The 24,866-nt window shown below is 45.1% G+C and overlaps 1 protein-coding gene across 1 annotated transcript in view; it reads right to left on the bottom strand.

The window, feature by feature from the left end:
- Nucleotides 1-24,866, bottom strand: part of SCGN (secretagogin, EF-hand calcium binding protein) — a 54,632-nt gene that overhangs the window by 4,028 nt on the left and 25,738 nt on the right. Inside the window, exons 7-10 of the mRNA XM_008262479.5 lie at nt 20,170-20,225; nt 15,564-15,609; nt 15,256-15,315; nt 12,633-12,701 (exon numbers count right to left, since the gene is read on the bottom strand). Of these exons, the coding sequence (XP_008260701.1) occupies nt 12,633-12,701; nt 15,256-15,315; nt 15,564-15,609; nt 20,170-20,225 (231 nt within the window). The remainder of the gene's footprint in view (nt 1-12,632; nt 12,702-15,255; nt 15,316-15,563; nt 15,610-20,169; nt 20,226-24,866) is intronic.

Below are 24,866 nucleotides of genomic sequence, written 5' to 3'. Positions count from 1 at the left end.
ACTAACTCCACTTCTTCTCAAGTTATGCAAAACAACTGAGGGGAATTCTCCCAAATTACTTGTATGAAGCCAGCATCACTTTAATTCCTAAACCTGAAAAGATACAACAGAGAAAGAGAACTACAGGCCATTTTCCCTGAAGAATATAGATACGAAAATCTTCAACAAAATACTAGCAAATCAAATCCAACAATACATCAGAAAGATCACTCACCCAGACCAAGCTACATTTTTTTCCCTGATATGCAGGGATGTTTCAACATTCTCAAATCAATCAATGTGATACATCACATTAGCAAACTGAAGACCAGAAACCATATGATTATCTCAGTAGATGCTGAGAAAACATTTGATAAAATACAACACCTTTTCATGATAAAAAGTTTAATCAAACTGGCTATAGAAGGACATTCCTCAACACACTCAAGACAATTTATGACAAACCCATGGCCCGCATCCTACTGAATGGGGGAAAAGTTGGAAGTATTCCCACTAAGATCTGGAACCAGACAAAGATGCCCACTGTCACCACTGCTATTTAATATAGTCCTGGAAGTTTTAGCCAGAGCCATTAGGCAAGAAAAAGGAATCAAAGGGATCACATTGGGAAGCAGGAAATCAAAGTATTCCTATTTGCAGATGACATGATTCTATATATTGGGGATCCAAAGGACTCCACTAAGAGACAATTGGAACTCATAGAAGAGTTTAGTAAAGGGGCAGGATATAAAATGAACACACAAAAGTCAAACACACAATGTCATAGCTGAGAAAGAGCTTCCAAGATTAATCCCATTCACAATAGCTACCAAAAAAATTAAATACCTCAGAATAAATTTAACAAAGGATATCAAAGATCTCTACAATGAGAATTACAAAACATTAAAGAAATAGAAGACACCCAAAAAAGGAAAAATCTTCTACATTCATGGGTTTGAAGAATCAATATCATAAAAATGTCCTTATTACCAAAAGCAATTTAAAGATTCAATGCTATACCAACAAAATATCAAGGACATTCTTCTCAGATATAGAAAAAATTATGCTAAAATTCACATGGAAACACAGGAGACCCTGAATATCTAAAGGAATCTTATATACCAAAAACAAAGCCAGAGGCATCACAATACCAGATTTCAAGACATACCACAGGGCAGTTACAATCACAACAGCCTGGTACTGGTACAAAAACAGATGGATAGGCTAATGCAACAGAATAGAAATGCCAGAAATCAACCCACACATCTACAACAACTTATTTTTGACAAAGGAGCTAAAATCAATCCCTAGAGCAAGAACAGTCTCTTCAACAAATGGTTTTCCACATGCAGAAGTATGACCCCTACCTTATACCCTACCCCAAAATCCACTCAAAATGGATTAAAGATCCAAACCTACAACCTGATACCATCAAATTATTAGAGAATATATGGGAAACCCTGCAAGACATTGACATAGCCAAAGAGTTCTTGGAAAAAACCCCAGAGGCACAGGCAATCATATCCAAAATTGACAGATGGGATTACATCAAATTGAGAAGCTTCTGTACTGCAAAAGAAACACTCGACAAAGTGAAGAGCCCACCACAGAATGGGAGAAATTATTTGTGAACCATGCAACTCATAAAGGATGAATAACCAGAATATATAAGGAGATCAAGAAACTTCACAACAATAAAACAAACAACCCAGATAAGAGATGGGCAAAAGGCTTAAACAGACATTTTTCAAAAGAGGAAATCCAAATGGCCAACAGACACATGAAAAAATGCTCAGGATCACTAGCTGTCAGGGAAATACAAATCAAAACCACAATGAGGTTTCACCTCACCCCAGTTATAATGGCTTTCATACAGAAATTAACAAACAACAAATGCTAGCGAGGATGTGGGGAAAAAGGTACCCTAATCCACTGTTGGCGGGAATGTAAACTGGCAAAGCCACTATAGAAGACAGTATAGAGATATGTCAGAAATCTGAATACAGACCTACCATATGACCCTGCCACCCTGCTCCCAGGAATTTACCCAAAGGAATTAAAATCAGCAAATGAAAGAGTTATTTGTACCCCCATGTTTACTGCACTCAATTCATAATAGCTAAGTTATGTAATCAACCCAAATGCCTATCAACTGAAGACTGGATAAAGAAATTATGGGATATGTACACCATGGAATATTATACAGCTGTTAAAAAGAAATCTAGTCATTTGAATAAAATAGATAAAACTGGAAAACATAATACTCAGTGAAATAAGTCAGTCTCAAAATGACAAATACCACATGTTCTCCCTGACTAACAGAGCACCTAAAAGGTAATCTATAGAGGTGAAATTTTTACTTTGAGAAGCAATGATTTTGAACAGCCCTTATTTACACTGTTGAGGAACAAATTTTTTATACTATTTTTTGAACTCTTTACTTAACATAGAGTTAATCGTATGTGTATAAAGTTAGTTGAAAATAGATCTTGGTAAAAAATAAGAATGTGAAAAGGAGAGGGAGGAGGAAGAGGGGTGGGAGAGTGGGTGGGAGGGCAGGTATGGTGGGAAGAAGCACCATGTTCCTAAAGTTATAATTATGAAGTGTATGAGGTTTGCTATTTCTTAAATAAAAGATTTCTAGGGATAAAAACGATTGTACTGAATAAAAATCTACTGAAACATTACAGTGCTGGGGTGTGAAATGGGCTTTTTCCACGTGATACTGCAGGGGCTAAGAAGCAATGGTGATGCCTTGGCTAGGAAAGGTCTCCCAAAGCGAGCAATGCTTAAACGAACTGATTCCCCATTGGCCATGTGGTTTACTCCTCACACTAACCCTGAGAGGCCATAATTACACCTCTTCACCGGTTCAGAAGCTGAGGTTCGGAGAGAGCTTAGGCAGCCTGCCGAGCTAGGAGGTCGTGGCAGCGTTCTGATTCCTCGTCCTGTGACTCCCATTTCACACTGTTCTCAGCGGGAAGAGGCTGGTAAGGAGTCAGTACCCACTGAGGAAGGAACGCCCAGCTGCTCAGGTTTCCAGCCCGCTGGTTCCCGGGGGAGCTGCTTGAGTGAGCAGGGCTTGACTCTAGGGGCGGCGAGCAGCTTTCTCCTCCTCCAAGCCCACCCCTGAGGCTGCCTCACTTCCAACAGCAACAACAACGAAGTCAGGGGGAACAAAACCTTTCATTCCTTAACTACGGAGTCACATGAAGACAGGCGAATCTGTACTCTCCCACGCGTAAGTGAGTGACGCCAAACCCATCCCTGATAGCAGGTGTTGAAGGGGAAAGGAAGAGGGGAGCAGAAGCAGAGAGCCAGAGGGCAGGGCAGGAAGCGTGAACCTCGGTGTGGAGTGGGCAGGGCTCACAGACTTCAAGAAGTGGAGAAGTCTGAGATTAAAAGACGGATGCGGTCAACTTCCCTCCTCCTTGTAGGGTGCCCCGAATGACAAGGCTGCGAGGCCATCACATACAATAGCTTCTTGGCTGCAACATGTGGCTTGGAGGTCCCATTTAGGAGCTCATTTGTTGTACATTTGTAACGTGGAGATGTTCAGTTTTCAGTATCTTTAAAAACCTGGTGCTGCATCTTGTCCCTGCCCCAACATCCTTTCTGGCAAATCCTCACCCTTCGAAGACCCAAGTGGTGGTCATTTACATGATAGCATGAATTAATTTGCCAATGTAGTAACTTCATTCAAATTATTCTAAGTATTTTCTTCTAATTGAAGAATAATAGGCTTTGCTTTCTGATAGAGTAATTGCTTCCTTTAAGTGGATGGGAAATATTTTGGGGTGTGAACATGCACAGGGTAGTGTGAACACAGCTGTATGTGAAGTTGCTTTGGGTCTTTTGTGTATGTTTTCAAGGCTAGGTAACTCCCTAAAGTCACGAGACCCGAATGCAGAACCTGAATGCCAAGTTGCTCACAAAATGTCAACCAGGCAAGGATCACAGAAGACAAACCACCTAGAACCCTTAGGGCCTCAACCTTTTCTTTTTCCCCACCAGAAGTCAGGAGCTGAGAACTCAATCCACATATCTCCATTGAGCTGTCACCACTGCTTCCAGGGTCTACACCAGCAAGAAGCTGACGTCAACAGCAGAACTGGGGATCTTTGAAGCCAGGCTCTCTAGTCCCGGACTTGAGTGTCCTCCCCAGCATCTCAACTGCTAGGCCAAATGTCCACTCTGGGCCTCAGTGTTAGGAATGATTTTCCTATCCAGTGACCAACTGAAGTGCAGGAGGGTGCCAGTCTAAGAGCTCTGCCCGTATTTAACACTCAGAACAACCCACAAGGTTGTATCCACTTTCACCTTTAATTTACAGAAGGACAAACTAAAGCACCAGGAGGGTGAGGACCTGCCCACTGTCACGAAGCTGATAGGACACAATGCAGACTCAGGCAAGTGGGCCCAGAGCTCATATCTTTATCCCTGCATCATACCATAACCTTTGTGTAAAAATGAACTTTTTATTATCCATCTCATGAGAAGGTGTGAGAATGGAAATGAGATAATTCACTGAAGAATACTCTTCTCGCCCCCCTTGAAACTCGGGACCAGGGATACCTCCGGGGCTGGCCCACTCCACTCAGTGTTTTTCTATAGTTGATGTCAGTTATTTCTATGGAATCAGTGAGTGACTCAATCCTCAATGTGTCACTCATGCTTTTATCACCTGCTTCCCTTTCTTGTACATTCCAACTTGTCTAAAATAATAAAAACGAATGTCCAAGCCTCCCATTAACCACGATTCCCCAAATCTCTCGGGGCCATCGTCATGACTCCAAGGCCCTCCACCACCTTCTGATCCCCATGGGACTGAAGGATCACTCCCATGGTGGCAAACACAGTTCACTGTAATCTACTTAGGAGAGCTCTCCAGCACCCACAGCATTTAATCCACCTGAACCTCCATCCTATGTGCAAAATGACAATGAGTTCTCTGCCTCCACTTTGCTGTTTACTGGCCACTCTGATGCCTGGAACCCCTCAAGTGGCAGACTGACATTACTGCTGGAACCCTGCCAACAAGACTCTGCTTGTCTGAAAAAAATGATGATAATAAATCCCACATCCAGAGCCAGTCCTGCCCCATGCACCTTCTAGCTAGCACCTGCCATCACTATGTAACTTGAAAATAAGCTGGGAGGGCATTTGGTACAGCAGTTAAGTCATCTCTTGGAAGGGAGAAGGAAGGAGAGAGGGGGGAGGAGGGAGGGAGGGATGGAGGGAGGGAGGGAATATTATTATGTTTTTACAATGCACGTACAAAGCACAGTGAATCTGTTAAAAACGAATTAAAATTAAAATTTTTAAATTTTAAAAAAATTATTCAAGACGGGCCAGTGCTATGACATAGCTGGTAAAGCCACTGCCTGCTCTGCTGGCATCCAATGAGCGCAGGTTCGAGTCCCAGCTGCTCCATTTCCTATCCAGCTCTCTGCTATGGCCTGGGAAAGCAGTGTAGGATGGCCCAAGTCCTTGGGCCCCTGCCCCCACATGGGAGATCTGGAGGATGCTCTTGGCTCCTGGCTTTGGATCAGCTCAGCTCTGGCCATTGCAGCCATTTGGGAAGTGAAACAGCAGATGGATGACCTTTCTCTCTCTCTCTCTCTCTCTCTGCCTCTGCCTCTATGTAACTCTACCTTTCAAATAAATAAATCTAAAAAAAAATTATTCAAGAAAAAAGGGTGTTTTCACCTTTCCTGAGTGTAAAAAGATAAGCATCAGACCATATGTGGGAAGGCAAAGATTCTACAGGGTGGGGCTGGGAAGGCTAAATTTCTGGGCATAATAAGATTATCTTCTTAAAATTCCTAGAGGAAGAGAGGGGCCTGGGAGCATCATGCGTGTGAAGAGGGACAGGGTAAGCTACCACTGGGGGTGCCTGCATCTCGTATATCCATGCCAATCCAAGTCCCTGCTACTCTGCTTCCAATCCAGCATTCTGCTACTGCATCAGCTGGAAGGCAGCAGATGATGGCCCCAGTGCTTAGGGTCCTGCTTCCTAAGTGGGGACCTGGATCAAGCACCAGGCTCCGGGCTTCAGCCTGGCTCAGCTCTGGCTGTTGTGGCTATCTGGGGAGTGAGCCAGCAGTTGGAAGATTGCTCTTTCTGTTTCTCCCTCTCTGTCACTCTGCCTTTCAAGTAAATAAATTTTAAAGAAAAAAAAAATCTCTTGGGGGTGCCTGCATCCCGTATCAGAGTGTCTGGATCCAAGTCTCGGCTCCACCTCCAATTCCAGTTTCCCACTATTGCCTGGGAGGCACCAGGTGACGGCTCAAGTACTTGGGTCCCTGCCAAAATTCAGCAATGGCTGCCAGGAATTTTAAAGCATGAAAACCTCTTCACTGAGAAATTTTATTCCTGGGACAAGGCTGAATACAGAGAAAGATCCATGCACAACAATATTCATTACAGTGCAATTTTGAATCATACACATGGAAAACAATCTAAATGAATGGCAACAGGGGAGTGTTTAGATGAATTATGATCTAACAGCAGGTGAAATATTCTATAGTCATTGAATATTACTGGGAAATGCTTTCAAATATAATTTCAAATATTTACAAAACACTTAGGAGAGAAGGCAGTCATTAGTGTTAACAAGTAGAGATCATGTTTCTGAAGTATCTTTTCTCTTTTTTCAGATTTTGCTATGATGTATAGTTTCTACAATTTGAAAAGAAACTTTTGTGCTAAGGGCTAGCTCTTTAGAGGATCATGTGTTATCATTTAGGTCAGATATTGCCCCCTCTCACCAACTACCTTCCTGTCAACAGCAAGGGTAACCACACAGGGGTTTATGATGGAAAATAAAAAACCATATGGAAGCCTGCAGTGGAACTCACATCCCCTCAGCCATGCATCCAGATCATCTCTAGCTGTCCATTTAATTGGCTTCCAACATTACTGTTCATGTTTCTTTTTAAAAAATTTTAAAAGATTTATTTGTTTGAAAGGCAGAGTTACGAGAAGGGGGGTCAATGGGCAGAGGGGAAAGAGGGAGAGAGAGGTCTTCCATCCACTGGTTCACTCCCCAAATGGCCGCAATGGCAGGGGCTGGGCCACACTGAAGCCAGGAGCCAGGAGTTCTTCTGGATCTCTCATGTGGGTGCAGGGGCCCAGATACTTGAGCCATCTTCTGCTGCTTTCCCAGATGCCAGATGCATTGCGGCAGGGACCTGACACAGTGCCCATATGGGATGTCAGTGCTGCAGGCAGCGGCTTAATCCCCTAAGCCACAGCGCCGGCCCCCCCGTTCACATTTCTCCCTCTCCTTAGGAGATCCTGAATGTCTGTCTTTTCCACTTTCTGGTTTAAGTTCTAAATTTTTCTGTTGATTTTTTGCTGTGTTGAGTGAATCACAGACTCTTACAAATTCTTGTGGGTGTATACTTATCTCCAAACATATCAAATTGCATGCAATGTCTTTCACATCTCAACAAAGTGGTTTTAAATTAAAGGAAACCAGGGCAGGCATTTGGTGCTGCCTATGAGGCCCGCATCCCATATCTGAGTGCCTGGTTCAAATCCCAGCTCCTCCCCTTCCTGCTAATGCACACCTTGGGAGGCAGCATATAATGGCTCAAGCACTCAGGTCCCTGCCACCCACATGGGAGACACAGAAGGAGTTCCAGGCTCCTGGCTTCAGCCTGGCCCAGCCCTGGCTGTTACAGGTATCTGGGGAGGAAACCAACAAGTGGAAGATCTCTCTCCCTCTCTCTTTCTCTCTCTCTCTCTCAAATAAAATGAAAAATAAATTTTAAACATGAAACTGTGTCTGTTCCTTCTGTCAGGCTGACCAAGTGCAGGCCTGGGTGACATTTCCAGAGGTCAGGGAAAGGGGTCTTCCGGTAACCCAGTAATTTTCTTAATGCAAAGTAAACACAGCAGTCACTATACATTGCTGTCCAAGAATTAAAAGACTACAGAGGAAGCTTACTTCAGAATTACTACCGCAACCTGAGAAACTGGGCCAGCTCCCTGCTAAACCCAAGGCAAGCTCTGAGAACTGCTTTTCAAACAAATTCCAGATATGGGCTTATTTGTCCTGTGGCCCTCTCTAATTGAATGAAAACAGATAGCAACAAGCCACGAGGGGGGACTCTGCTGATACTCATAAAGTCAAGAAGTGTCAAACTCAGCCAATCTAAATTCTCATCCTTTGAGAATACACTTCACATTTTATGAAACCTCACAGACTAACAAAGATCCAATGACGACTAGGAGGAGGGTGCACACCCTTAACTATCTGGCTTCAGAGCGCACCCGCTCCTGCAGTCTGGGCAGATCTTTCGGTTCCATAAATCAGCTGGGGAACCCCTACAAGCTGTTCCCACATTCCTGACCTTAGCCTGCCTCTGTCCTCAGGAGCACGCTGTCCCACACAGGCTGTGCTTACGCTGAGAGGTGTCTCTGCTGTTCCACCAGCCCCCACAAAAATAGAGGGCTGGGGACACAATCAGTCCCTCACAAAGCGAGACTGACCCCCTTTTTCCAACTCATCTTTTGGATGGTCTAGAATTTTTCTGATGGTCGTTAAGATTTCTCTGGAAAAATGTCTTGTCTGCTATGTTGCTGGTCTGAATTTTCTCTCTTCTTCTGACCATCTGAAATCATTGCCTGACTCATTGACAACTGAAAGGCAGAATCACTGAAAATTATTCCAATTACCCAGGTTCAAAAGGATGATTTATGAGAGAGAGTCCAGCAGAATTATACCAAATACAACATCCAGGCTTCCTCTTAGAATAATCACCTGAGATAGGAAAGGTCATGGTCACTAAAAGCTGCATTGGTTCCCACAGTCAGTCTGTGATACAGATCTAACAACAGCTAACAGTCGCTGAGGTCTTAATTATAACTGATTGTTACAGGGAGTAACTAGTGGGGCAGCACAATATGAATTGCCTGTTGGAGGCTGTCTCCTATAAGCTTCCTGGCAGCTTGATGTAGGGCGAAATATGAGTATTCCTATCTTCCAGGTGAGAAAACTGAAGGGTGAGGATGCTAACTGACTTGTCCAAGTTTTCGCTGCCAGGGAGAGGTAAAGCCAGGGAGAGGTAAAACCAGCACTGGAACCCACGCCAGCGAGCCCAGCACCTGGATTCTGTTTGAGTTCTCATCAGCTTCTTCACCTTCACCTGCCTTCACTGTCAATCTTTTTCTGCAATATGCAGGAACAATTTTATGATCAGAAAAGGAAGCAAAATAATTTAAGCTATGAGTTCTAAAACATTAGTTCATTAATCAGTCACTGCCTGCCACAGCACACCTGTCTTTTAGAAGCTGTTTCGGGCACTAGCTTTCCTTACACCAGTATTTCAGACAGGCCTGCTCACTAGAACTTAGGTACAGGTGCACACTGAGCTGCTGACTCGTTTTGTGGAATTCCCTACTAAATGCTATTTTCAAGCTCAGAAATGTACTTGGAAGATCAGCTTTGTCCTAATAAAATAATGTAGACTGCCTTTTTCACGTCATGCCGTATCCCAGAGAGAGGTCATAAATATGGTAGGTTACCCAGAGATTCCTGTTATTCCTCAACATCACACAGTTTGGGGAAGTGAATACTATGGTGCCCATTTCACAGATGAGGCCTCAGGTGTCAATGAGGCTGTGTAACCTGCCCACAGATACACACCTGGTCTACAGGTAAAGCTTAGATTTCTCAGTCTCCAAGATGCTGTATGACATTCAATACTCTCTCTTCTGAAAAAGTTGCCAAAATGTTCTTTTGATAGAAAAAGGAAGAGAAAGGAGGGGAGGGGAGGGGAGGGGAGGGGAGGGGAGGGGAGGGGAGGGGAGGATGAAGGGACATAACAGGAGGATCAGGCACTGCCACCATGGCCACCACCAAGAACTAGTGGTCCAAATTCTGTGCATCTGGTGAATTCTGGTTCCAGCAGAGCCCCAGCCCAGGCCTGTGGTAACGATGCAAGATGCCAAAAAAGTTCTTTAGCAACAATGATACCTTAAGCACAGGACAGATTTATTTCCCAAAAGTCAGAGATAAAATTAAACTAAAGGAAAAGCAAAAGAAGGAAGATGCATTTGGCTACCGATGAATGCTCATCCTGGCTTGGCGTCCACACTCACTCTTGGTTTGAGTGCAGACTGTGGGGAGGAGCAGGAGCCCAAGCCTCTGCCTGCGGCTCTGTTAGGATCTGAAGCCCCCACGTCACGCACAGGCAGTCACTGGCCCCAGCTCCCCTGCCCAGAGCAGGCAACTCTCAAACACAAGCGCACCATCCCATCTACTCTCTCAGAAGCAAACGAACTCCACTTCGGCAAATCTTTTCTGCCAGGCGACTTTGATCTCCATCAGTAATCGCTCAGTTCCTATTACACAGCATTGAACGGATAACAAACACAGTGGGATTTGTCTTTAACGATCAATGTAAAAGGCAGTGCTACACCCACACCCTTCGATTATTCTGGCTGTGCAAGTGCCTGTGGAATGTCCATTGGAAGCAGCAAGTGAAGAGGGCAAAGAGCGGCCCGGGGCCAGCTGGGAAGGGGCAGAGATAACAAAAGTTGTGAGGCCTGAAAGACATCTCTGTCTTCCCGCCTATGAACCTCAGCAAGCATCCTGCCCATGCATGCACAGAGGGTGAACTTCCTGTCTCCAAAAACTGGTATCTGAACATTTTCCTCTGAACATTTTTCTGTTTTAAGCAGATTTTCAAAGAGATCCGCAACTCCAAAAACAATCATTGCTACTCTTAATTTGTTACTGCCTGGGCCTATCGAGATATAATCACCATCCTGAACAAACCACAGAAACTCCCTTGAGGGGAAAGTGTTTGGCACAGCAGTGAAGCCACAGCTTGGAAGACATGCATCCATTACTGTAGCACCTGGGCTCAGGCACTAGCTTGGCTCCCAATTCCAGCTTCCTGTCAAAGCCGACGCTGAAAGGTGAGGCAGCCAGCAGCCAGCTACTCAAACAGCTGGGTCACTGCCACCAGGTGGGAAACCCAGACTGAGTTCCAGGCACCTGGCTTCAGTCTGACCCACGCCTGGCTGTCATGGGCATTTGGAGAGTGAACCAGCCAATGGAAGACATTGATTGATTCTCTCCCCACTCCCCTTTCTGCTTTTCAAATGACAATAAATAAAACTTTTTAAAGCTCGCTGAGGATAGAATTCAGTTCTTGCATGGCCCAGTGGAAAAAAAGGAGTTGGAAAGTATTTGTTTTGCAGGATCATGAAGGCAGCCAATACAGTTCGGGAGGATCGCAAAGAAGGCTGTGGGGAGCAACTGGGAGCAGCTCGGACTAGACTAAGCTACTGGAATTAAGACTTATTCTATGCATCTGCTCTCACACAATATGGCGCTGAGAAGGGAGAAACAGCTTCTACACAGCTGCCTCTAGTTCAACCAATAAACTGTAGGACCTGCTCCTGATTGGCGGAGAGCAGCGTACTCGGCGTGTGGGTAGCAGAGTTGGGATTGGTGGAAGAGGACTATAAAGGAGGAGAGAGACAACATGCACCAGTAACATCTATCTGAAGGAACACCTGTGCAGCCCCCGAGAGAGCCGGCCGGCGGTGTGCCGCTCCCCCGCGGAAGTGGGGAATGTGGCAGGGGGAACCGCCCTTCCACGGAGGTGGAAGGGTCGGTAGCCAACCCAGGAAGAACCAGCAGCAAACCCGGGGAGGGCCGAGCAGACAAAAGAACAGCGCAGGGTCCTGTGTCGTTCCTCCACGAAGAGGGGGAGCGACAAAGGCCACGGTCCTGAAACACTGTCAACCTTACTTAAAACAGCCACGTGCTACAAACGTGTGTGTAATCTAAATTTCATCATCCACAACCACAGCCATATCTTAAGCTAGGGATTAAAGAAAAAAAGTAAAATAAAATAATTGGAATCCCAAATATGAAATTTATTATGTAAAATTAAATTGAAATTTTTAGTTATTCTAATAACCCAATCCATGGGGAGAAAAGAATTTTCCGTAATCAAAAAAATCAAACAATAAGATGCACAATGGCACCATGCTGTTTTGGTCAAATAAGTGATCTTTAAGTGATGCTAAAAAGATAATTCTTTTTTTTATTTTATTTTTATTTATTTATTTTTTTTTGACAGGCAGAGTGGACAGTGAGAGAAAGAGACAGAGAGAAAGGTCTTCCTTTTGCCGTTGGTTCACCCTCCAATGGCCGCCGCGGCCGGTGCGCTGCAGCCGGCACACCACGCTGATCCGAAGCCAGGAGCCAGGTGCTTCTCCTGGTCTCCCATGGGGTGCAGGGCCCAAGCACTTGGGCCATCCTCCACTGCACTCCCTGGCCACAGCAGAGAGCTGGCCTGGAAGAGGGGCAACCGGGACAGAATCCGGGACTAGAACCTGGTGTGCCGGCGCCACAAGGCGGAGGATTAGCCTAGTGAGCCGCAGCGCCGGCTAAAAAGATATTTCTATAGTGGCTTTATGTCACTGAAACTCAGACAATTATAAGAAAGCAAGGGAGATTTGTCAGGTTTTACAGAATCTCAAAGGTTATTAAACAGACCACCACCCCTAGATCTCCTCTCTGGTAGTGACCTGAAGCCTCAGCGATTCCCACAAACAAACAAAGGAATCACCCAATGCCAGCCCCAGGCCACTATGGGAACAGCCCCACAGCCTCGTGAAGTCACCTGGACAAGCTCCATCATGTCTTTGACAAACCCGTCCACTTCTGGGCCTTCGAGGGCTCCCGTCTTGCTCTGAAAGATACACAGATCCAATCAAGCAAATGCAGTTTTCTTAAGTCAAAAAGCTAAATGACAAATTAGGCAAATAGACAAGTCGGCATGCTCTTAGGACTACAGATTTGGCATGTTTTAATGTATGTTCTTCATGTAGGATGTGAATGTTCAACATGAATTAACAAAATTTGTTGCAAATGATTCAATGTAACTAAATGAGAACCAGTAGTATGGAGTTCCCTGGCACTTGCAAATATTATTCACATGATATACACTGACTTTATTAACCACTCAAATACTAGTCTTCGTTTTAGGTGTTAATTACACATCAAATTGATCCTCTGAAAGATAGCCTGAATTTTTTTATATTTTGTGCTATGATTGAGTGGATGACCTAGTGCTTTTATTTATTTATTTATTTGAAAGCCAATGTTAGAGAGAGGGAGAGAGAGATATCTTCCATCCACTTGTTCACTCTCCAAATGGCTGCAACAGCTGGGACTGGACCAGGTCAAAACCAGGAGCCAGGAGCTATATCCAGGCCTCCCACATGGATTCAAGGGCCCAGGGACTTGGGCCATCTTCTACTGGATCGGAAGTGGAACAGCCAGCACTCAAACAGGTGCCCATATGGGATGCCAGTATTGAACGCAGTGGGCTAACCCATTACGTTACTATGCCGGCCCCAATATAGTTGAATTGAAAAATCTATATTTTAATTCTCACAGGGGCTGGCACTGGTGCACCTAGGAAGATAACAGCTGATGGCTCAGGTGCTCGGGCCCCTGCCACTCATGTAGGGAACCCAGGTGGAGTTCCTGGATCCTAGCTTCTGCCTAGTCCCACCTGGATGTTGTGGCCATTTGAGGAGTGAAACAACTCATAAAAGATCTCTCTCTCTCTCTCTCTCTCTCTCACTATGCCTTTAAGATAAACAATCTTTTTCTAAAAACAAAAGATATTTTGCTTCTCTCTCTACAGTTTCTGGTATGACAACTCATCCATTTTCTTCATTTTTCCTTAATCTTGAATCTTCAATATGTCATTTTAAAAATGCCACTGGTGGGGCTGGCACCGCGGCTCACTAGGCTAATCCTCCGCCTTGCGGCGCCGGCACACCGGGTTCTAGTCCCGGTCGGGGCGCCGGATTCTGTCCCGGTTGCCCCTCTTCCAGGCCAGCTCTCTGCTGTGGCCAGGGAGTGCAGTGGAGGATGGCCCAAGTGCTTGGGCCCTGCACCCCATGGGAGACCAGGAGAAGTACGTGGCTCCTTCCATCGGATCAGCGCAGTGCGCTGGCCGCAGCGCGCCGGCCGCAGCGGCCATTGGAGGGTGAACCAACGGCAAAGGAAGACCTTTCTCTCTGTCTCTCTCTCTCACTGTCCACTCTGCCTGTCAAAAAAAAAAAAATGCCACTGGTGGGCTGGCGCCGTGGCTCACTTGGCTAATCCTCTGCCTGCAGCGCCAGCATCCCATATGGGCACCGTGTTCTAGTCCCCGCTGCTCCTCTTCCAGGCCAGCTCTCTGCTGTGGCCCAGGAGTGCAGTGGAGGATGGCCCAAGTGCTTGGGCACCTGCACCCGCATGGGAGACCAGGAGGAAGCACCTGGCTCCTGGCTTCAGATCGGTGCAGTGCTGGCCGTAGCGGCCATTTGGGGCATGAACCAACGGAAGGAAGACCTTTCTCTCTGTGTCTCTCTCTCTCTCACTAACTCTGCCTGTCAAATAAGTAAAAAAAAAAAAAAAAAAGCCAAGCACAATGACTGGCACAGAAAAAAAAAATTTTAAATGCCACTGGCACATTTACTACATGCTTATATGGTACTTGCTAAATGCCACACACTCTGTCTCATAACAGCCCCATAAAGGAGGGGTTATTATCATCCTTACCCACATTTTATGGATCAGGAAAACAGAGCAGGGGGATGATGGAACTTCCTGGGCCACACAGCCAATAAGCCAGGTTTCGCAATTCAGTATCTGGTCATGGAGGCACATGTTTAAACACAACACAGTGCTGCCTCTCCCAAGCAACACTCTAATCTGGCTACATCTAGGGAGCGAGCTCTTACGGCATCCCAATTTCCTGTGTATTTTTCTTCCTCCTTATATTGTCCTACCATGTCCTCAAGCAACTCAATTTATTTATTTATAACACTTTGTGCTTTAGAAACATTACTTTCTCCTTTAATGTAAATAATTGATCCCATGAGAGAAACGGTTTTTATGCTAAATAGGTATGACTTTGCCTCTGTTTCTTTGGGTTGGATGTAGGGGTTCTTGTGTGTATTTGCTTTTTGACAAATGGACTTTTAGTCCTACAAGTGGGAGGAACTTTGCCTCATACAGATCCAAGAAGGAAAAAATATGATTTTATTCTCCTTCCAACTATAAATTTGCCTTTAGACCATTTTTACTTACTGTCAGAAGTTACCTAACAAAGCTGAGGGTACCTGGACCTGCCCACACAGGTGTGGGATTGCTAGGCATCACAAGAGGTCATGAGGACCGCCGCACGGGGCTGAGCCAGCGCCCTGCCTCCAGGGGGGCAGCACAGTATAAAGAGGCACACTTACGACATCATAGTGCGCAAAGATTTTCTCAAAGTCTCTCCTCCTTTCTTCAGTAGAACAAGCCTGTGTGGAGAAAACACGTCAGCCCAGGAATATGAAACTTCAGTTGTACCATTCATCCAGCGTCTTGGGCAACTTTTCTAAACTTTGAACCAATGGCCCGTAAGATCCTCTGACTCCACTCTGAGCCTGTCAGTCTCCAGATAAGTTAGAAGGTAAGAAAAATTGATGCCTTCCTTTCTTGTCTTCTTTTCAAATCCATAGAGGAAAAGGAAAGACATAAATCCCCATAGAGATGCGTTGCTACTTACATCCATTTTAAATTGCAGAAGGAAGTTTTCCTGAAGAGCCAGAATCCTAAATGGGGGGAGGGGAGAATCCACATAGTGATCTGTCAATCTCAGGGATGTTATAAAAGAATCAAAAACATATGTACACACAAAACTATGTATAGATATGTTCATAGCAGCATCATTCATAATATCTAGGAAGTATAAATAACCCAGATGTACATTAATTGATGAATGAACCAAATGTGACATATAATTGTATGGTGGAATATTATTCAACCATTAAAAGGAAATGTGGATCATTCTACAATGTTAATGAATGTTGAAAACATCATGCAAAGTGAAATAGCCAGACACTAAAGGCACATGTTGTCTGATTCTATTTGTATGGAATATCCAGGATAGGCAAATCTGTAGAAATAGGAAGATTAGGGGCTTGCAAGAGGGGAGAGGGGAATGACTACTAACAGGATGGGGCATCTTTCTGGCATGTTGAGATGTTCTGGAATCAGAGAGTGGTGTTGACGGAACAACCTTGTGACTGTACTACAACTGACTGCAAGGTTCAGAAGGGTAAATGCTATTATACATAAGTTACATCTCAATAAAATCTCATTTTAGAAAGCAAACCTCTTTTTCTTTTCTGAATCCTTGTAACTGTGCTTTAACGAGAAACAATCAGTTTCAAAAGAATAAAGCATTGGTTTCATCCTGCATTTGTAGTTATGGGTTTATATAAAGAAAAAAAGAGGGAAAAAAATTGTGCAACTATATCCTTTATGTGGAAAATTTTGCTCCTGTGAAGGCAGAGAGTAGAGAATTAACTTGAGCCAACTGAAAGTAGACTACCCTGAAGTCTGCGTTGCTATGGTCTCCTACATGTTGACACCAGACAGTCTAACCCGGGTTGCCAGTCAGGACAGACAACCTGGGAAGGGCTTCTATGTGGAGAAATTGGTCTGCATTTCAGAGCTGGAGGTCAGTGAAAAATTCCCATGGGTGAATGTTTGAAGATCTCTTGTTGTTGCATTTGGTTTCTAGTGCTGCTGTAACAAATGGCCACAACCACAGTGAACTAAAACAAGTGCAGGAATTCACCTCCTAGACGTCAATGTCTGAAATGGACCAAGTGCTGTCAGGGCTGCATTCCTTCTGCAGGCTCTGGGTGAGAACTGCTCTCCTGGCCTTTCCTGCTGATAGAGGCCACTGCACTGTTTGGCTCCTGACTCCAATTCCTTGTTCAAAGCCAGCATCCGAAAATCTTCAGATCTGTGACTCTGATCTGCCTCCCTCTTCCACATTTAAATAACCCTTGTTAATAAATTGGGTCCATAAGACAAGGCAGAATAAAATGTTGAGGTCTGTTGATTAGCAACTTAAATTCTTTCTGCAATTTTAACTCACTCTTGGCCAAGTAACACAAAATATTCACAATTCTGGGCATTTATTCTGTGAGCATCTTTATTCTGCCTATCACAGCTGTCAATATCAAACTGGTTCTGATACACTGCACTGTTTTGTTGCCTTCCATCTGTTTGATGCCTCTTTAACTTCTTCAGTCCATAACTGATCATTAAATCCTCCCTGGGCAAAACACTCCTCTGTGTGAGGAGTTACTCCAGAGATTAAAGCATGGTCCTTATTCTGTAGGCAGGGCCAGAGCAGTACTGGACATTTGCACGTAGGCAGGGGACGTTTTGGTTATCACAGTGAGAAGACAGGCATAACTAGGATTTCGTAGACAAGGCCAAGGATGCTAGTTGTTCTGCACTGCACAGAAATTTCCACAGCCTAAAGAACTGTTCCATGCCCCGTTTGATTTTCAAATGTCCCGTGGAAGAATCCTATATGCAAAGATCTTAATTATAATTATTTGAATCCGAAACTTACTATTTACACAACCCACAGTATTGTTGCCAAACATACATAATTTACTAATTACATAAACTTTCCATGTGGTATACTGAACTGAGTTGAGAGATGAATGTACTTTGCTTCATTTGGAGCTCTACCAAACGTATTATTTTAGAAAATCATATAAACAGCAGCAACTGAGCCCCTGATACACAAGCTGCCAAAGGGCCAGCCTTGGCTCAGTCAGCATCTGAGCGTCCATATTCACGTGATTCTACACCAGCTGTGAGCATCTAATCACTTCATTATGTTTTCACTGTGGTTGTATCCAAGCACTTACACCCTGAAATATGGCTCTCCTTGCAGAACCAGCTCAAACTGGTCCTCCTCAGTCAACAGCAGGTGGAGTGGGGCTCTCCCAGCCAATGAAGATCAGCTTGCCTGGAGCCCTCAGGTGCTCTGCATACAACTAAGTGCATGGGACAAGAGGGCACTGGGCTGCTGGGCTAGGACTGGAGTGTACCCTGGGAAGCTGGAGGATTCCTCGGCAAAGACTTGGCTTAGCATCCTGAAAACTATACATTTCAGGGCAAACCGCTCCTGTCTGATTCCAAAACTGCAAGTCATGTAATCTGAGCATGCACAGGGGAGCTTCCCTTTAACCTCAAACAACATGCAGAACCGATGTTTCCTCCCCAGCAGATCACAGAAGCCAGGCATGATCAGACCTTGATTACCAGAACCCCTTTGGAAGCGAGGGTTCCCTTGACCAGGAAGAGCCAATGCTAAATCAGAATGCAAGCAACCAGAACTTGCCTCTCCAACACTTCCACATACCAGCTTGTCCCTCTACTCCACAAAACCCACCCTAGACCCAGATCTCAGAGAGACAAATCCGAGCCTTGCCTCCTGTCTCCTTGCCAGGCAATACTGCAATAAAGTCTTTGCTTAAAAGCTGATGGCACTGGATTGACTTCTGTGCACGATAAGCAGCAAGCCTTGCTCAGTAACATATTTGTATTATTCACTGATTTCCTTTTATTCTTCCTTTAGATGTTATAGTCTATGCATTACAGTAATGGGTGATATTGACTATCAAGTTAATTTCAGTAATAAGTGAGTATTAGGATTGACACAGTGGAAGGCAGCTGTGCTTTGACATTTTCTGACAGTGGCACATCCCAGCCTTCCAGGGTGTCCACGGCTGTTCAACTCTCACTACCTCTGAGAAGTGCACAGTGGAACCAAGGTATCAGGTGGATGGGTGCTTTTAGTGGAGGGAACAATGGAATTAAAAGCTCTTGTAGTCCATCAAATTTCTGTCTGAGTCTTTCAGACATTTTGGGTTTTCTTCCTGGATTGCTTCTCTTACACAGATCTCTGACCTTGACTTTGATGGGCTGAGAAAGCCAGGTGGGATCCAGACAGCAGAGGTGAGACGAGCAGGATTGGGATCCCGTCTGCACTGTGCCTTTGGGGAAAACATGTTGTCCTTCTTTGGCTGGTTTCTCTGTGCCTCTTCTTCATCAAAGGGGCCAAAATTAACCCATTAAGTCCCAAGTTTCCAATTATCTGGACATTTCAATGACATAATATTTATTTCAAAGTTACCCTAAGTGGTATATGTATTGCTCCATTTTCCATTTAAGTCTTTATAGTTGTCCTATACATATTACATGAGACATAATGGGTTAGGTAAAGGCCCTGGGAAAGCAGCTAAGGACACACAGACGGCCTCCCAGCTCCAAGGTGCTCAAAGAGAAAGCTATCCAGTGTGCCGAGTCACAGATGTCCTCCACAGCCTTGGAGAGTTCGCTTGCAAATGAGATTTCAGGTACAGGATTTGGTGATTCTGGACTCAGGCTAACATATGCCAAGAAACAAAGGTAACAACTGTTTGTGACCTGGTCACATTAGCCCCTTGTCATTGAAAACTTGTTTTCCACCTTGGAATTCCTCTCTCCCAGCCCTTCAGCCTGTCATTGCCGCTCCCATCACTGCCCAGTTTGCAGCCCAATCCCAAGGCACCAGGGATGTACAGTTGCTCCTTCACATGGGTTATGGTTATAGTTGTATATTCTAGACCCAATGGTTTCAACTCTAATAACCATCAGCTCATAATCTCTTTCCTTTTTGTAGACAACTGCTTGTGCTTTGAGTCAGCTAGCCTTGACAAAACATATTGACACACCAATCACGTGTCCCAACACCAGACTCACAAACAGCATTTCCACTGTCACTGGGCCACTTCTGTGCTCAGCCTGCCTCCTCCACATCCAGTGTTCAGGTACTTGGGGACCCATGGAAGATACACCAACTCTCCAGAATCAGAGAGCACGGTCAGAGGCCAGCTGTGTTTTACTGTGACCTGAACTAATTGCTCAACACTCCCACAGCCTGGGAATGGGATTCAAGACTTGATTTATTTATTTATTTATTTATTTATTTATTTATTTAGGCCATGGTTTCCAAATGCACAACACTGAATATCTGGTCTCTGAGGGCAGGGTCTGCATATGATCCATCCACAATATTTTATTTCTTTTTTTAAAAAAAGTGCATTGTACATTTTGGGAGCAAGAGCTTTCATTATCTTCATAAATGGATCTTTTACCTTAAGAGAGTTAGAACCATGATGTTCTTTGGTAAAATGCACCTATTCTTTTGGACTCCAGGTGAAACAGGATCTCCAGTCTCAGATGGAAGGCTATGATGTCATCAGACCTCTAGGAAGCTGTATTTGAATCTGTGACATCATTTCCATGCTACTCACCTTGCCAAGTCATTAAGATCCAACCGACCATCTTTATTTTTGTCAAAGATCTTCATCTGAAATGCAGAAGGGGAATGTTAGGAAAACTTATAATAGGAATTCATCTTGAGAGAGATGATAGTGCTTTTTCTGTTTTGTCCTTCTGATTACATACTTGGTTAAACTGGCTGAGGAATCCACGTGCCTGGGGAAGGAACTGCAAGTCAGCTTTTACTCCTGTGGATCAGAGTGCTTGAACTTAACTCCAGCCTCACTTAACACAGCACAGGCTTTTCTCCTGCTCGCATTATATGGGGATCCGGGTGAGCTAGGAGCTCCACCCCATGCTGCCTACACTCTGGGACACCCAGGGATAAAGTAGCTACCATCTGGCAACATTCCTGCTTGCTATAGCAGAGGGCTCGGCCAGTTACTTACAGGTTAAAATTTCACTGTCCAAAGCAAGTTCTTGGCCACACCTAACTTTCAAGGAGCAGAGCAGTGCAGTCCTACCACATGTTCTGGAGAGTAACTTGTAGTTCTCTGTGCAGTAGCAATAATGACTTTCACAGCTTCCGACAGGCAGAATTGGGTTTCTGACTAATAATTATAAGGTGGAAATCTAAATTTTTGCTTTGAGTCAGGGTTTTCTGAAATTATTTTACAAATCTTAACAACCAAGCCTCAAGAGCCCCTATCTTTGAGTTCAGTCAAGTCCATTATCTAACATGGTATAGTATTTTCATATAACCTATAGCACATCCTATGTACTTGGAATCGTCTCCAGATGATTTATAATACCTTATACAATGTAAATGCTACATGAATAGTTGTTACACTGTATTGCTTAGGGAACAAGGACAAGAATAAAAATCTGCACATGTTCAAAAGAGATACAAATTTTAAAAAAGCTAGTTTTGCTCCCCGGTTGGTTGAGGGCTGAGTGTGCTGTAGAGAGTGGAAGAAATCCCATTTGTCCCTGAAGGCATGGGGAGCTGAGGTTCAGATGTTCCTTTCACGAGGACTTAGCAGTGTCCAAAGAAGCTGTTTACATTAGTAGATCAGACTGTTCTAACAAGATAACATTTTCTGTATTAGCCACAAATCAAGAAGACCAGATTGGTTTCGGCAAAATAGAGGAGAGGCAGTCCCTTGTATGAGTTGTAACGTGAGTGAATTACAAGACTTCATGGCATTTTGATACTGCAGAATGTCCCTAGAGATGTCAATATAAGGAGTGCTTGGAACCAAGTGTTCGCAACGCACGGCAGCGGCACCCGAATCCCTGCAGCAAACGTGTCCTGACCGACGGCAGGCATGGGCAGGGCGCCACCCTTGTCAAGAAGTAGAGACTCCTGACCAAGACCCAGGAGACACCCCCTGGCTGCTTGCTCACCACCCATGCCCCCTACTTGGTGCACATACTCTGTGTCCCTCTGAGACCTCAGGGTGAATGTCACCAGGAAGCCAGGGTGCCACATTTACTATGTGGACCCAGCAGTGGCTGTGTGGATCCAGTGGAAAGCCTGGGTCTCTTCTGTCTGGCTTATCTGGCCTCTCCAGAGCTGCCTGGGAATTTGGTTTTGCCAGGCTCAAAAACAACTGATTAAACCTGGATAGAGCTTTGAACACATCTTAGCAGAGTCACATGATGAAGAAGCTTCCAAAGCATTTATTGGGACAGCCAAGATCAAGAAGGCCAAGGAGACAACTCCCAACAGCTACAGAGACAGCCAAGAGGCAGCACCTGCAGCTAGTGTGACCAGTGCAGACCTCCCTGCTGTCACAGCACACCAGACAACCCGACCCAACCCCTCTGCCCTCTCCTAATTGCTTATTACTAAAATGCCAGCCCTACCTAGTGTCTGCCACATGGACCATGGACAAGGAATGGGTATATGTCAGGTGCACCACCCCCAGGACCCTTATTCCCCCACTGGCATCTGAAGACAGAGGCAAAGGGTGGTGCCTCTGTCTTGCCCAGGGTAACAGCCAGGATGTGGGTAATGCGGCTGAAGCAGGTCTCAGAGTTCAAGAGCACTGTTAAGCAGGATTACAGACAATGGCTCCTTAGGCCACTTCAGACTACCTTGTCTCCAGTATCTAAAGAGCATGTGACGTGGGGGCAGAGCTATGGCCTCAGGACTCTGCCTATCCCTGTTGGCAAACTTGGGAGGCAATGCTTGAGTCTAGACTATTCCACTGACCCTAAGAAACTTCCGACTTAGGTCTTTAGGGGGCAAAAAAAGAAGGAGGAAGTCTCTCTGCCTTTCCCCCTTTCCCTGCGTGCTGAATGGGAGGACAGGGAGCCACATTTTCCCCACGTCCCTGCCTGAAGCCACAGCCATAAATCCTCCCTCAGTGCAGGAGCTGCTGTCAGCACACAGATGTTGCCAGCAGACACCAGACGAACCGGGAGGAGCCGTTATCCCCTTCCCGGAGGCTTCCAGAAGCCGGAAACCTCCTGCAACTCATGGCATCTTTGTCTTGTCACTCTGAGGATGTACTGCTGTTTGTTAAAATATTATTTAAATGAGGCTCTTTAGCCACTAAGTTGAGAATTACCTTCCCAAGAAAAAGGACGGCTCTCCCACATGACATACCTGCACAGAAAGTAAACTCGGTTGTGTTTTTCTCTTGTTAACCTGCCTTCTGCTAACAGGAATCGCTCAGAACTTAGAATGTTAAAAAAGAAATTATACTTTTCTCCCTTTTAGTAATAAGTGTTAGACTACAAGTTCTATGAGTAAGTATGTGTTGGGGGGAGAGGGGTGATGTTTGGTGTCGCCATTAAGATGCCACTTCAAATACCCACGTTCCATATCAGGGGTGTTTTTTTTGTTTTTTTTTTTGTTTGTTTGTTTGTTTGTTTTTTTGAGAGGCAGAGTTGATAGAGAGGAGAAAGAGAGAGAGAAAGGTCTTCCTTTTCTGTTGGTTCACCCTGCAATGGCCACTGCAGCTGCTGCACTGAGCTGATCCGAAGTCAGGAGCCAGGTGCTTCTCCTGGTCTCCCATGCAGGTGCAGGGCCCAAGCACCTGGGCCATCCTCCACTGCACTCCCTGGCCACAGCAGAGCTGGACTGGAAGAGGAGCAACTGGGACAGAATCCGGCACCCCAACCGGGACTAGAACCCGGGGTGCTGGCATTGCAGGCGGAGGATTAGCCTCTTGAGCCACGGCACCGGCCAGGCGTGTAATACTGAGTTCTGACCCCATTCTCCACTCCAGCTCCCTGCTAATGTGCACCCTAGAAGGAAGCAGGTGATGGCTCAGGTGGTTGGGCTCCTGCCACCCACATGGGAGACCTGGATTGAATTCCTGGCTCCTGGCTTCCATTTGGTGCAGCCCCCACACAGTGTAGGCATTTGGGGAGTAAAACCTGTATGGGAGACTTCTGTCTCTATCACTTTCTGTCCCTCTGCCACTCAAATAAATTTTATAAAATTTAAAATAAACCTTTGTTGAGGTAAAATAAATATAGGCTTGGATGTTTTCCTTCCTCTTGGCACTGGCTCCCTCCTGGAGGGAGGGCTGTGGTGGTTAACAGGGGTGGAGGGTGGGGCAGATTCTGTCCTCCAGGGTAATTGTTGAAGGACTGTGAAGGGCCCTTAACTACTACTCTCATCTCCATCACTAATTGTTTGAGACTTTACTCATGCTCAGGCCACAGTTTTGAATACAGACTATAGGAAAAGTGTTATAAAGGCTCCCAGAAATGAACCTTGATGTCCTACCAACAAACTCCTTAAAATTCTGTGGGGGACAGTAACTCCCCTTCTAGGGCAAAAGATGCCCTGGACAGTTACCCAGCATGCTACTTACACTGAAGGGTAGTGAGGACAGATTGTGTCTGAAAAGCCAGAAAGGCATTCAAGAGAAACATCTGAGACCCGTGAGGCACCTCAGGCAGAGCCGTTAGCCACCCAGTCAATTTGACAAGGGTGACGTACACGTTGCATCTGCTTCATCCTAGCCAGCTGGTGCAACACTGTACAAACCTTTGCTCTTTATCTGCATGGTCTTCTCTACTCCTTAAATTAATCAGGACTTCGGAGGCATCTCTGAAGATGTCTGTAGCAACCACATTCTAAAAGAAGCTCCACTCTGAGAAATTCATTCCACTTACCTAAAACACCCCCCCCCTTTTTTTTTTTTTGCACCAAGCCAATGTGTGCTCATTGTGTAATGATAAATGAAAACGTATTATCATGGAATACACAAGTTCTGAATAGAATTCAAGCACTTTGGAACACTTCCCAAGACTCATTACCAGTTGTTGGACTTGTATCTCCTGGGCCTGGGTGACTCATATTCTGCCCTGAAGGAAACCTGTATTAACCTTTTCACAGAGCCTGTCTAGTTCTGCCAGTAGCATCATGCACACCTAAAACACGCAAGCTGTTCAGCGCCGAAGAGCTCAACGTGCAAGCCCCCTCTTGCTGTTCTGGGCCCAGCACAGTTCACACAGTCCTGCACTGTCTTCCAGGAGTTTTGCAGGCATGCAAGCTATGATATTATGATATATGTATGTGTGTGTGTGTGTGTGTGTGTGTGTGTGTGTGTATATATACACACATACTTGGTTGTCATTAACAATTCCTGGCTTACAGCTTCTGTACCCCTTGTTATTTCCTAACTGACTAGTACAGTAAGAATACCTTTTGAGGGGCCGGTGTTGTGGCACAGCAGGTTATGCCATAGCTTGTGATACCAGCATC

This window comes from Oryctolagus cuniculus, chromosome 5 (assembly GCF_051225735.1).
Source record: "Oryctolagus cuniculus isolate XC-2025 breed Fujian yellow rabbit chromosome 5, ASM5122573v1, whole genome shotgun sequence".
Lineage (NCBI taxonomy): Eukaryota > Metazoa > Chordata > Mammalia > Lagomorpha > Leporidae > Oryctolagus > Oryctolagus cuniculus.
This window is presented reverse-complemented; position numbering and strand designations above follow the sequence as displayed.